Source organism: Stomoxys calcitrans, chromosome 5 (genome assembly GCF_963082655.1).
Source record: "Stomoxys calcitrans chromosome 5, idStoCalc2.1, whole genome shotgun sequence".
Taxonomy (NCBI): domain Eukaryota; kingdom Metazoa; phylum Arthropoda; class Insecta; order Diptera; family Muscidae; genus Stomoxys; species Stomoxys calcitrans.
The window spans coordinates 129,741,247-129,756,757 of NC_081556.1; the positions used below are offsets into that span (position 1 = coordinate 129,741,247).

Sequence of the window (15,511 nt, forward strand, 5' to 3'; positions counted from 1 at the left end):
ATATTGTCCCGCAACAAAACACCTGGGCTTTCGAGGATCCGATGAAAGGACTGGTGTGCGGGCCCTGAACTCATGACCAAATAATGTCCATGAACGTGGGGAACTCCCACAACCCTGATATTAAAAAGCCGGGCCTCACGATATCTATTAGGGAAGTACATCAGTCGGAGTCCACCTCATAAGGAATTTACTTTGTGTCCTTTCTATTTTCAGACGTGTAGTCCTCAAAACATCTATGACGAAGGCCATAAAGGCTCGAATAATTATCCCAATCAGGGTGAGTTCTCATATAAAAAAAAATAAGGAGAATTTGAAGCGGTCTAGAAACTGGCCGAACACCGTGATAAAAGATTTAGTAAATTATCACTAAATGACACATGTAAAGTTACAAAAAAGATGGGTATAATTACGGATCGGTCAATATAATTACCAAAAGTAAAATCACAAGATATGTATAATTATGCGGATGGTCAAACAAAAATCAGGTACTTCGGTATATATCACAGAAAGGAGTTATATTGCACTATAGTATAGAACGTGATTACATATTAGGACGAATACAAACCAACAAACATGAACTTAATCACTAATTTGCATTATCCTAATATTGCACTAATAATCACAGTTTTCTAAAATCTATATTGCACTATATCTGAATATCCTTGACGTGATATACACCTATAAACCTCCCGTGCAAGGTCTCCAGCTCGTACATGTTATTTCCCACGGGTCTCAATATCCGGCATTTCAAGAATTTCTTGCAAAGTTTCGCGTTTCGGTCTTTTGCAAAATCTGATAAAACAGTATTTCGTCTGTACACCTCTTGTCCCGGTAGAAACTTAATAGTACGTGCACGCCTATTATATCGGGTCGAACTTCGTTGATACGCCTCATGTATTCTCTGCTTGACTTTTTCCCGAATCAATTCGAGTTTCTCAGGTCTCTGCAACTGCTGGAGTTCATGGTCCGTCATGGAACCTAGCTTCCTAGCCAGCTGATAATCAAGGCCACTGGAATACATATGATATCCAAACAATGAAAAGAACGGAGTAACTCCAGTGGAGGAATGAACGGATGTTCGTAGGGCGCATTCAATTTCGGATAAATACTGGTCCCAATCACGATGATCGCCCTCTAAGTAAGCCCTTATGGCCGCTATCACGGACTGGTTGACTCGCTCAGAGGCGTTTGATTGCGGAGAATAAACCGCGGTTCGCATATGTCGTATCTTATACCTCTCCATTAGATCCTGGAAACTTTTGGAAACAAACTGAGCTCCGTTATCGCTATGAATTAGTTCTGGAACTCCGAATTTATTAAATATCTCTTTTACCAAAAATTCGATAACATTATTAGCCGTGGCCTCTCGCATGGCCTTTAAGAAGGTAAATTTGGAAAAATGATCCATAACTATGAATATGTATGCGTTTCCTTTCTTCGAACGCGGATATTTTCCCAAAAAATCTATATATAATTTTTGAAATGGGCGATCCGTTACAGCCTCCTGCCCAATCTCTGGCCGCAGTATCTTATTGCACGGTTTACTCTCTCGACAAACTTGACAATTCGCCACATAATGTTTTATTTGTGTGGTCATTTTTGGCCAATAATAGAACCTCTTGACCCTTTCAATGGTCTTAGTGATACCGCCATGGGCACTAGTGGGTGGATCATGAGCTCTTTGTATAATTCCTCTCGTAACAGTCGACGGAACCCACAATTTCCACTTATTTTCATCCTCAAGCTCCTGGTCAAAACACGTCTTTTTGAAAATTAGACCATCACGAATTTTAAGGTCCGGCAACTTATCTCCGTTGTCAGTGACAGTTTTTATCAGGTCGAGGTATTCTTCGCTCCGGAATTCCTCCGATTCGACCTCCAGTAAATCATATTTGGACAACTCTTCAACCGTAACATCCTGAGGAGATCTGGACAACATGTCCGCAACCACGTTCTCGGCACCCTTTCGGTGTTCAATCTCAAAATCGTACGGCTGGAGCTGGAGTGACCAACGCGCAAGCCTGCCACTCAAATCCTTGAGGGTCATCAACCACTTCAGGCTAGCGTGGTCTGTTATGACGGTAAATGGCATCATTTCCACATATGGCCTAAATCTCTTGACAGCCATTACCGCCGCTAAACACTCCTTCTCCGTTACGCTGTAGTTGCGTTGACATGCATTCAGCTTTTGGGAGTAAAACGCTATGGGGTGTTCTTCGTTAGCTCCACTCAATTGAAAAAGAACAGCCCCAATACCGTATTCCGAGGCATCGCACTGAATATAAAACCTCTTTGAGAAGTCTGGGTGGCGTAGAACAGGAGCAGACGTCAATGCCCTTTTCAAATCCTCAAAGGCCTTAACTGCCAAATTGGTCAACTCGAATTTCCTTGACTTTCTCAGGGCCTCCGTTAACGGAGCCGATATAGTCGCGAAGTTCTTAATAAATCTCCTGTACCACCCAGCTGTTCCTAAAAAGCTTCTCACCTCCCTGGGGGTTTTTGGAATCCTTATCGTTCTTATGGCCGCCACCTTGTCGGGATCGGTTCTCAGAACACCATTACCGATGATGAAACCTAAATATTTCAATTCCTTAAAACAAAAACGAGATTTCTTCATGCCAATAGTCAAATTAGCCTCCTTAAGGCATCTGGCGACTTCCCTCAATAGACGTATGTGCTCGTCCAAATCGCTGGAGATAACCAATAAATCGTCTAAATAAATAAACACGTTCTCCTTTAGGCGTTGAGGTATGACTCGGTCCATAAGCCTGCACAGACGTTGGGCCGCATTACATAGCCCGAAGGGCATGACCCGAAATTGATAAAGGGGTCGTCCTGGCACCGTGAACGCTGTGTATTGCTTACTTTCCTCGTCCAGCTCGATCTGCCAGAAGGCATATTTTAAGTCAACGCTACTGATATATTGGGTCTCATCGATTCTGCTCAGGATGCCATCGATGTTCTGAAGTGGATATGCATCCTTCACTGTGAGCTTATTAAGTTTCCTGGCATCCAGGCAGAATCGATTTTTTCCTGGTTTTCGAACTATTGTAGTTCGGTTATTCCACGGACTGTTGCTCTCTTCGATGACGTTCAACCTAAGCATGGTATCAACCTCTTCGTATACCAAAGCCTGCACAGCTGGTGACATTGGATAATGTCTATCTTTAAATGGCTCAGCGCCTTCTATAAGCTTAATTGAATGTCTTTCCAGATTGGTGTGGCCCAGTCCTTTCTCCTCAAAAGTATTGAATTCCGATATAACTTCATCCAATTTCTGTTGTTGCCTTTCCTCAAGAACATGGGGGTTCAACTTGTATTCATCATCCCCATCTAGTAGATCTTTCTGGACCTTCTCAATATCGATCCCATCAACTTTTATTATATCCGGAGCCAATTGGTATATCTTCCAAAAATCAATTCCTAAGTATAGCTCTTGATCTAAATCGGGGCATAGATATAAATCTAAATTACGTTTCATACCCTTATATACTACATCTAAGGTTACTTTTCCCAAAATCCTATGTTCCCCACCCCCGGCGGTTCTAACATTTGAATATATTTCCTTAAAACTACAATTCAAATTCTCTATAAGCTCTCTACAACCATTACCGAGTACACTAACCGTGGCACCAGTATCTAATAGTCCTTTCATTGGTACTCCCTCCACCTCGACATCGGCATAAACCCTTGGATCTTTCCCTTGGACGAGCTTCCTAATGGAATCTAAAATAGCTTTAAATTTCTTCTTCTTCTCGTTGAATTTAATTCGGACCTTAGGTACGGGTTTTTCACCCATCTCGATACTGTCCTTTCCGAAAATCTTAGATCGCACTTTATCATAATTTTGCTGGCGGATACTCATTGGTAAATAATGTCTCATCCATGGTTCATATTCATTCTCTGATTTGTCTGGTTCTAAAGTAATTGAGTTCTGAGCTTCTTTTGCTCTTATTCCTCGAAAAGTGGGGGAACTCGGTGGTGGACGTGGCCCCCCGACATTCTCCACGCCCTTGTTCAGGTTTCCCTGTAGACAAGTTGGACATCTTGGAGTAACCGTACCTGGCCTGCCGCACTTATAACAAAATAAAGCTCTTGTTGTGGAATCACAATCGCGAAAGGAATGCCCAGTCTTCTGGCAATTCCAACACTTAAGAGGTGCCCTTGCCTGACGATTGTACTGTATAGCCGATATTTCTTCATAATCTGGATTCTCATAATCACTTTCGGAAGGACATCCTACAAAAACCTCATTGATTTGCCTTATGGGACGGGATGGTGGAGGAATGTTTCGCATGTCGCGTCTTGGAAAATTTTTCTCTGCCTCGTTACATTCTATTCTCAATTGCTCCACTGATGAAACTTGTATTGGGTATATAATTCTGCCAATGCTCTCTTTTATATTCTTTTTCATGATTTTAATCATATCATACTCTGATATCGGTTGGACTAATTTGGCCCTAATCTGACCCATATTCTGGAAAAACATATCTATAGTCTCGTGCATCTGTTGTTTCCTTTGAGCTAATTCGGTCAAAATTTCAAAATTCGATCTCGAAGATTGATATTGATTCAATAGACAATGCTTCAACTGTGGCCAATCTCTATACTTGTTAGTCTTCTGTGATAACCAATACCAGGACTCTGCTGGCCCAGAAACTATAAGTGGAAAATCTCGAATGATCTCAGACCAAGGTATACCATATTGTTCCTGAAAATACTCCAGGCGGTAAACGAATTCCTCAACGCCCAGACCTTGTGAACTGGCATCAAACTTCAAGCCTAACTTATCGATCCGGACTTTCGAATTATCCCAATTACGATTCACCAAAACCGATGTGCCTGGCCCTAAACCGTTGTTGTTTACTGTCGTCGAACTTGAACTGCCAGCCTGACCATTACAATTAGAACCTGATAAACCGGAATCGGATACTGAACGATCTCGCGTCTGATTGATGGTAAGTTCTTTCAATTGGTTGATAGTTTTCGATAATTCCTCAATTGCTTTTCTCATATCACCCATCTGGCCTTGAACTGTGTGAACATTATTCTCAAGGACTCTTTGCCGCCTCAGTACGTCTCCTGGAAACGTCGGAGTATTAATAGCGGAAGCTGTGCCTGCATCATCGTTTGCGGAGTTTATGGATCCTGACAAATCAGTAATTTGCCCATTCGGCTCACCGCCTTCTCCCGCCATATCGAGGTTGGTACGACCTTTTCTCACTCTCTTCCTCTCAACCGCAACTATAGAGTTATTCAAATCAAAACCTTCTGGTCTACTTCTTTTAATAGATTTCGATCGGGTCTCTCTACTCATCACCCTTTACAGGAATGGAGATTTTTATGTACGCAGAATATCTTCGATGTTGGAGATATCAATAAATTTTAATAAGGTTTAACTTCAATTCATATGTAAAGAAAAAGGAGTTTTAACGTGAGTTTGTGGTGTGTACGGTTTTTATTGTATTCCAAATCCTTAACTCTCTTCAGAGCACCATGTGAATCTGTTTCAGTCAAATACTTTAAACTTACTATTTGCTTCTATTCGGGGCAATGATCATTCATTCTCAGATTACCTCACTCTAATACATCAGACCCCTAAACTATATCTAGAGCGGCTATTAGATGTACGTAATTCTGGTCCCCATACGATGTCAACGGAAACTACAATTCTCTACAATAAAAGTCTAGCTAGTGCTAATACCAAATTTCAATTTAAATTTGTATGCCACTGGCCTCCTTATTTTGAATTTATCATGTTCACCTTCTTCTCAAACTTCGTAGCATCGGATCTTCATACTACAGACTTCTGAATATCATCCAGAACGATTATAAAGACTCCTAACTATTCCATTATCGAATTCAGATTCCATGTTTGTCTATTGCAAAATCTATTGGGCTATTTCCTGTGCTTCGATGACCTACACATCCTATTCAAGACAGCACAATAACTGCTGGATATCTTTCAGATTGGGCGCCATATTGTTACGTGTCCCTCTATGCGGCCTAGAAATGACTTAGTGCCTCGACTAGCTCTCGCCGTTTTCTCCTGGGCGGTCCCAACCCGTCATTTCGGCCCAAGGTACGCAGCAATCAATAAGAAGTCCTAACATAAAACGAACAAAAATCACAACAAACAGATTCACTTGAGTGGGAGGCAGATGTTGGCCCCCAGTCGCCCACCCCACCATGGCCATGAGGATTCCCCTCCTATTATCATGGCCCCGAAAACCCGCTCACACCACACCACTTACCTCACGTTAAACCTCCTTTCGAAAAGACAATTACCACACCATCTTTGGTTTGCACAATAAACAATCAAAAATACATAATTTTATTAATAATAAAAGATTTGGTCTTTAAAAAAAATCTAGCCTATTATATTTATGTAGTGTCAAAACAAATCTAATAAAACAAAAAAAAAAGGAAAATTATCAAAACACAACAATTATTTAATATTAACAAAAATTGTCATACAATTAAACGAACGGTCCGCAAGACCTGTGTATAACCGAAATGATTTCACAATCGAACAAAAAAATTAGGATATGCAAAGACTGTCTTAATAAAGGCTAGTTTTCCTCATAATAAAATACTACCAAAAAAAATATTATACCTAGACAAAACCCCTACCTAAATGAGCTCAAGTAGCCAAGGAAAAGGTCTAGTTATGATTCGGTCTAAGAATTATTGAATTTACTTTGCAACTCCTATCACAGCTTAGGAACAAAAAAACTGTTAATGAGACCTACAAATTAACATATAAAAAGAAATAAAATATAATAAAAATAATATGAAATATAAAAAAAATATATGGAGGTCTTAAAAAAAAACAATAAAACAAAAATGTCAAATCAATATTTACAAAAAATAATAAAAAATATAGATAATCCAAATGTTGAAAACGGCAGCAAAAATCATTTATGTCGCTTGGAAATACATATGATATTTCCGGTTCAGATTTCTTGTTTAGTGGTCATTAATATGCCCATATCGTATATCGAAAAAATGCACAAAATCGTATATCGCCCTGACACCTCTTTGGTTGTTTTATCCTCTCGATATGGTTAAATAAACATCCGGCCTGGACGCCAGAGGGAGCCTAACCTCAACTGGGTGACACAAAAAGAGTCACCAATCCAAGACTGGAGGATTTGTCGTCTCTCCCTTACTTTTTATGATTCGTGTTGGGTAATTTGGTCCAATTTCCTGTTTGTGATGCAACTGGTGGAACAGGACGGCACGGTCGGCTATTAGAAGACCGCTTCCCAAGATACTTCATTGATTCATTATCAGTACGGGAAGAAAAATACCAGCCTCCTGACGTCCAGGAGGCGTTGTGTCCTATATAAAAGAACATAACTGGTAAAAGCCCTTAGGCACAATCTATGGCACAATCATAACTTACTTCGTGTATTGGACAACAAAAAAAAATATAAGAAACAGAAGCACGACCGTTTTTCCGCCACAATTAGAAGTTAAAATTTTATCAAAAATAACTAAAAACAAGAACAAGGTAATTTAACAATTTTCCCACTTGCTTATTCAAATAAATACACGGGCTTACTTCGCAATAACCACAAAAAAAACACAGAAAAATAATAAAATGTATATGCAATGACGCCAATAACTGAACCAAACTATTCGGGAAAATTCCCCGAATACCTCCTTTTATTACCTTGCTTTCACTCAAATTCCCCAACAAAACAGGCCTTTTACCTTCCAGTGGCCATCTTTAATTTCTCGTCTTTCATTTGTGCCACTCTACGCGTTTTTCCTTTTCGCAAAATCTCCGCTCAATTTCAAAACCGCAGATTTTGAATGAAAACTGCGTTATCTGGTAGTACGATGGCAACAACAATTTCGGCCAGTGTAATTCGGTGGGCAGTATTGGCAACGCGATCCGGCGATAGCTGTCAATCGACAAAACAGCTGTTCATTAGAAACCACATTCCCCACCGACAGCACGCAGCAAGAAACACCAGCAGAATTAAAAGGATAAAAGGAGTAAACCCACAAAAAAAATTAATAAAAATAAAATCCTCGAGGCACCCTGAACCGTGATAGTGAATCGGCAAGATGCAGTTGTGAGTTTCCAGGTGGTTTCTTCTCCCACGGGGAGAAACTATCCTAGAAACCCACAACTTGCATCCCCATACTCACTCCACGTTTTCTTCAGGCAGTGGGATTAAATCGCGAATCATTCCGTGGGCACCCTGAGTCGCATTAATGGAATGGCCAGATGTTGTCTTGGATCTCCCGACCTTTTCCTGCTCCGTGCAGCTGAAAATGTGGAAATACAAAACTTACATCCCCAAATCCCTTTGGCGGCTCAGGCATACGAATGCATAACAAAGAACAAAAAAAACAACAACAGCCTGTGCATGGCAAACCATAGCACGATACAAGCCTGGTTGCCGTCCGCGTGTGCCCAGGAGATCTCTCCAGCTCCTCCAGCAAATCCAACAATAGGAGCTGGAGATAATTCGTGGTCCTGAGGCCGCCACGTAGGCGAAAAGGCCTCATACCAGGGGAGACCTACGCCGAATTTTTCTTTGCCCTATTGTGAGACGAAAAATATTGTCCCGCAACACGGTTGCTCTTCCTTCAGGTCGGGACCTTTTAGCGGAATTTTATGCATGGCTCAGACTAATATAACTATGATGGGAATAGCTGTGGTCATCCAAAGCATCAGTAGCTGTGGTCATCCAAACACACTAGTCAGAGCTCAAAGTTCCAGCCTGTGTTATCCTCAGTTATGCGCGTCGGGTGGTATCTTAATTCCACTTGGTAATGGCTTACCCAGCTAACAAACTTTTCCAATTTCGGTCCGGCAATCGGATGAATCATCCGATATCGGATCCAATGTCTTATCGACAACGTAACTAAAACCTAAATGAAGTGGTTGTCATGTTATCGAAACGACACGGCTGAGCGAAATCTGATATATTTATCGCCATATCGTACCGATGTCGGAGCAAAATTCCAGGGAAACTTGGATGGGAAATTTTACGTCATACCGAATTCGAAGACGATTTCGGACAGTTTTCCTGATGAATATCTTACAAAATGCGGACGAATCAGTCCGATTTCGGACCGGATTTGGTAAGAATTGTCGTATGTTTCGTCTGATAATGTACAGACATGTGAGACGGCAGACAAAGTCGGATCATATTGTTAGCTGGGTATGGAGAACATCTGATCGTCTATCAAATATAATCGTGTATCGACTTTTGCATATAAAAAGTCGATAAATCGATTGGTCGAACGTCGATTTATAGATATTTTGAACGTAACAACGTAACACAAATTCCGTCGGATAAAAAAATACAAGGAATCTTGTGAAAATAGTTAAAATTTTTATAAATTGGCACAAAGTTTGCCAAAAATTTAATTATTGGGATAAATAATGCTGAAATATATTCCAATATGAGTAAGCAGCAGCCGTGTTCACATTTATCAGCTGTACATCATGTGCATCATCTGCTGGACATCAAACTTGATGAGGTGCGTTGATATGGGGCAAATGTTTTGGACGACCTAGTTCCAGTTATAACATATCTCTACCTAGAATAGCACCTTTAGTTCCAATATTTAATGAGAAAAGAATTGCATATCTGGAAACTGCAGTAAGCCTTTACAAGGTCGTTCTTTATCAACAATGCCTTCTTTCAGACTGGACATAATTGAAAAAAGGAAATGATATACATTGTTGTTGTTGTTGCTAACCATTGTCATTGACATTTATCATGGCATTTCGGTATTAATTTGTTTTATATTTATGTGTCTTTTTCAGAATAATGTATGTGCCAATTGCCACTATGCTGGGCCAAATCTGTGGATTTGCCTGTGCAAGAAATGCATGCATATTGGATGTTCCGAACAGGCCAATGATCATAGCACGGAGCATTTCCAACGCAGCAAAGATAAGTACTTGCATTGTATACATATGAATCTATCTTCGCAACGAGCATGGTGTTACCTCTGTGAACGTGAAGTACCCATAGGCGGTGTTGAAAGACCCGCGCAGATTGTGGATCCGGTAGTTCGAGCCATGCGATATTCTGACGAAGACAATGATTCGGATTATGCGTCTGGTGGTGGAAACGGAAATGGTTTGGTGGGTTTACAAAATATAGCCAATACATGTTATATGAATTCCGCTTTACAAGCCCTAAGCAATGTGATACCCATGACTCACTATTTTCTAAATTGCGGTGACTTAATAGACCATACATTGGAGCAAGGAGCTCATCGATGCAAAGCAGGCTTGGCAAAAAGTTATCAACGTTTGATGCGGGACATGTGGCGTAGACGCGATGATGGCAAGCCCTTTTTGGCTCCCCGAAGCATTTTGTATGGCATACGCAGTGTTCATCCTATGTTTCGTGGTTTCCAACAACACGACACCCAAGAATTTCTTAGGTGCTTTATGGACCAGTTACATGAGGAGCTGAAAGAATCGTCTTTAGCCAGTTACGAATCTAACAAAAGAACCTTCCCTCTTCAAGATTCACAAGATGATCAAGAAGACGAAGAAGACATTAGCTCGGATATAAGTTCTTCATCCAGTTCTCAGAATTTAGAAACAAACTATGTTACTTGTGACAGTTCCAACTCGGAATCATCTAGTCTATGCGAAAATTTCGTTTCACCTAACATCGCAAAAACGAATACGCAATCATCATCGGCCATATCTCCCACATCCGCCTCCTCTTGCAGCAATACACCATCTTTATCATCATCAATTTCGGTTCGTTCCATTGTTAGTGAAATTTTCGATGGCAAACTCTTGTCTTCAGTACAGTGTTTGACTTGTGACCGCATATCTACACGAGAGGAGACGTTTCAAGACCTGTCTCTGCCAATACCGAATAGAGATTTCCTCAACGTCTTGCATCAAAACAATAGCATGAGTGTGCAAAGTTTGAATTCCATCGATTCAGCCAGTACCAGTACACCTCGAGCCCAAGAGGGTTGGATATCATGGATATGGAATATAGTACGATCCTGGTTGTGGGGCCCATCGGTGACATTGCACGATTGTATGGCCAGTTTCTTTAGTGCGGACGAGCTGAAAGGCGACAATATGTACAGCTGCGAGAAGTGTAATAAATTGCGAACGGGTGTAAAGTACTCACGCATCCTTGACCTGCCCGAAGTCTTGTGCATTCATCTGAAAAGATTCCGTCATGATCTATCGTATAGTTCCAAAATATCAGCGCATGTTGAGTTTCCATTAGACAATTTCGATATGCGGCCATACATACACAAAGATTGCAAATCTCAGGTGTCCAATTACAATCTGACGGCTGTTATTTGTCATCATGGCACTGTCGGAGGTGGTCACTACACTTGCTTGGCTCGTAATGCATTTACCGATCGCTGGTATGAATTTGACGATCACCATGTTAATGAAGTTTCCACCGACACAGTACAAAACTGTCAGGCCTACGTGTTGTTCTATCAAAAGCACAACACTCAAATAGATCACTTGCGATATGAAGCTAATGAAATGTCGGCGTCGTATCCGGTGTCACAGTCTGATATACGATTCTACATTTCACGTGAATGGTTGGCTCGCTTCAACACCTTCTCGGAGCCAGGCCCCATTAGTAACTGGACTATGCTGTGCCCTCATGGAGGTGTTCTGCACACCAAAATGCCAATGATTCATCAATTAGCTGTGCCAATATCGCAACACCTGTGGGAATTCCTATATAGCAAATTTGGGGGTGGTCCTGCTATTAATATGCTATTTGAATGTTCAGAATGCAAGCGGGCTGCCGAAGCATTGGCCCAAAGGCAACATTACGAACATTCCGTATTTCAACGCTACAATGGTTTGGATGCTGAACTTGATTCTGGAGCTATCTATGCAATATCCATGTCTTGGTTAAGAACATGGCAGAAATTTGCCAGGGGCCTGACCCACAAGGAACCTGGTCCCATTAATAATGCCAATATTGTTCCTTCCTCTAAAGAGGCAGCATCCAAGAACTCTCCAGTGCGTAGTGTGCGTACCGGCTCAGATTATGTACAGTTAAATGCTCCGCTATGGCGTTTCTTACATGATATTTATGGAGGTGGACCGGAAGTGTTATTGCGACCTTCTCTAACAGAAGAGGTGAGTTAACTGTTTTTCCTATTAAGAAGTATTTAAGGGAATTAAACTTCACGTATCTCTTTCCAGATCGTTATCATCGATCAAGATGAACTGGACGAGGAAGATGGCATGTCTGGTGGAAATTTATCTGATACCGAGAGCAAATTGGGTGACATTCGTTGTACTAACCCACTTCCTGCCGAGTACTTAATGCAACCCAAGGATACGGAAAATGTTATAAGTGAAATGCAGGAATCGGATGATGATGATGTAGCAGCCACTACAAATGCAACAATTCCCAAGAGACTATCAAAGCCAAAGGAAAGAGCAATCAATAAGAAATATTCCAAAAATTCCACTTTAACACAAAAGCTTAAGCATAAGGAATATAGAGACTTGTTTGGACCTCAAGGTAAAGTCAATGTCCTCAAAATTGATATCAAGGATGCAACTTTTAAAGCTGTCTTTATTTTCAGGCAATTATAATCCCAAAGATGAAACACATTCCCTCGATGATGAAGAGCAGGAAGAGCATAAAGAAAACCAAGGCGCCGAAGATGTTGTTAACACAAACAACACCAAAAAGTTGCAATATACAAATGCCAAATCCAAGAAACATTCATTCCGCAATGAAAAACGTTCCCGCAATGACAATGTAAATTCTGATGAACCAACTACGGACGCACGGCCACAAAATCGTGCTGGAAAACGGGGTAAAACGAAAAATCCCGTTGTTTTGAGAAATTATCATTCTTCGCCACATAAAAATGTTTCCCTTATGAATGATTCCAATGAAACTGACGTTTAGACCACACAATCAATGAATGGAACAACAACACTGTCAATTTCTAACCATGAATTATCATTACAAATCACGAACTATTTTGTTTCCTTTCCTTTTTTCTTTCAAAACAAAAAAAAAACATTCGTTATTTAACAACGAAGTAGAACTTTCAAAACCAAACATTTATGAATTAATGCTACTGAACTACTGAAAATACTTATTTGTTTTTGTGTGTTAGTAATATACATATGTATTTATTTTTTTTTTTAATTAGTTTATCTTTATTTTTGTGGAATAAAATTGAAAACTCTGCTTTATGAGTTTGTCGTGGGTAGAGGTTTTAACAAAATTATTTTATCATTTAAATTCTTTTATTTTATTTTATGTATGGATAAAGAGGATGGCTTTGGAATTTCACAAACATGACAAAGTGAATGAGAAAGTCTGCTATCGTCGTGAAATTCCTTTCATTTGTTTTTAATACTGTTATTACTGGTCCATATATCCCTAACCATGAAGTTGTTTTCTTATACTTCCAAATATCTCTGATTTGATGAACCCATAAATTCATGTTAAGTCTACATGTCCGTTTTTGTGGAGTAGGGTGGACCCCTATACACATCGTCCCGAATGTGGACATCATCTTCGTGCTGTACTCTCAAATTTGAATTCCAAATTGCCATGGTAAATATGTATGTTTTGGGGGTGGGTGAATAGGTTTCAGGTTCGTTTTCTACTATCAGGTGGTTTAGGTGGTGGTGTGGACCCCGAGAAACGTGGTCCCGATATGCATTTCGTGCCCTACTCCCAAAAACCTTTCATTTGAGCCCCATATTCCCAAAAACTTCAAATTTTGCCCATGAACATTCCACTAAGAAACGGGGGCAAACTTCTCACATACTAATTAGTGCAGTCCGATTCAAGCTAAAGCTCAATGAAAAGGGGCCTCCTTTTTATAGCCGAGTCCGAAGTACGACACCTTTTTGGAGAGAAGTTTTACATGGCATAGTACCTCACAAATGTTGCCAGCATTAGGAGGAGAAAACCACCGCTGAAAATTTTTTTCTAATGGTCTCGCCAAGTTTCGAACCCATGCATTCAGCGTCATGCTAACCTCTGCGCTACGGTGGCCTCCAGGACAGCACTCATAGATTTGTGAGAAGTTTGCCCCAGTTTCTGGAATGTTCATGGGCAAACTTATATATGGGAGCTATCTCAAAATCTGAAGCGATTTCGAGCAAACTCCTCAGATATTGTGGTAGTCGTCGAGGAAAGCCTTATACAAAATTTTGGCAAGATTGATCAATAAATGCGCTTGCAGTGGCTCTTGAAGTGAAAAATCGGGCGATATACATATATGGCAGCTATATCTAAATCTGAACCGATTTCTATGAAAGTCACCAGTAATATTAGGAGTCATTACTCAAGCAAAATTCTCTGATATTGTGGTAGCCGTCGAGGAAAGCGTTGTGCAAAATGTTGGCAATATTGGTCAATTAATGCAGTTGCTGTGACTCTAGAAGTTAAAATCGGGCGATATACATATATGGCAGCTATATCTAAATCTGAACCGATTTTTATGAATTATCCACCAGTAATATCAAGAGTGAAAGGAAACTCCATCCTACTAAATTTCGATAGAATCGGTTAATAAAAGACCATTTTATAGCATTATTATTGCAAATCGGAAGAAAATATATGGGAGCTATATCCTAATTTGAGCCGATTTTTTCCAATTTCAATAGGCTTCGTTTCTAGGCCGAAAAACATGCCTGTACCAAATTTAAGACCATCGCATGAAAATTGCGAAATGTTATTTGTACACAAATTAACATGGACAGACGGAAAGACAGACGGACATAGCTAAATCGCATCCGAAAGTGATTCTGAGTCGATCGGTATGCATATTAATGGGTATATCTCCCTTCCTTCTGGGTGTTACAAACAAATGCCCTAAGTTATAATACTCCGTAGTGGTGTAGGGTATAAATAAGTCCTCTAGGGGCTCAAGAAGTCAAAATAGGTGATCGGTTTATATGGAGGTTATATCCAAGTTGGAATAATAAGGATTTTGCAGCCCTAACAGATTTTCGAAAGGCCTAGGTGACCAATTTTAGGGACCTGCCAAGAAGCCCCAGGACCACCTAGGGCTTTGACATTTTGCAAATCGTCTAAATGAACAAAGTTTTTACTATTTTTTTTATCTCATCCCACTGTGCGTCATACCCGGACCATATCTGATGGGTGTAGTCCACCTTATACAGTAGGTACATAGAGTACTGGTCTAGTAATGATTTGTTTGGCCACTATTCGTCTGAGACCCCATAAAGTATATATTGTATATTCTTGATCGTCGCGACATTTTATGTCGATCTAGCCATGTCCGTCTGTCCGTCTGTCTGTCGAAAGCACGCTAACTTCCGAAAGAGTAAAGCTAGCCGCTTGAAAATTTGCACAAGTACTTCCTATTAGTGTAGGTCGGTTGGTATTGTAAATATCGGTGCATGTTTGGATATAGCTGCCATATAAACCGATCTTGGGTCTTGACTTCTTGAGCCTCTAGAGTGCGCAATTCTTATCCGATTGGAATGAAATTTTGCACGACGTGTTTTGTTATGATA

At 40.4% G+C, this 15,511-nt stretch overlaps 1 protein-coding gene across 1 annotated transcript; it reads left to right on the forward strand.

The window, feature by feature from the left end:
• Positions 1-9,279: 9,279 nt before the first annotated feature.
• LOC106089406 (ubiquitin carboxyl-terminal hydrolase 20) lies at positions 9,280-13,242 on the forward strand. Its single transcript, XM_013255243.2, has 4 exons — positions 9,280-9,507; positions 9,797-12,127; positions 12,194-12,518; positions 12,583-13,242. Exons 1-4 carry the CDS (start codon positions 9,430-9,432, stop codon positions 12,912-12,914), a joined length of 3,066 nt encoding a protein of 1,021 aa, XP_013110697.2. The 5' UTR covers positions 9,280-9,429; the 3' UTR covers positions 12,915-13,242.
• The last annotated feature ends 2,269 nt before the right edge of the window (positions 13,243-15,511 follow it).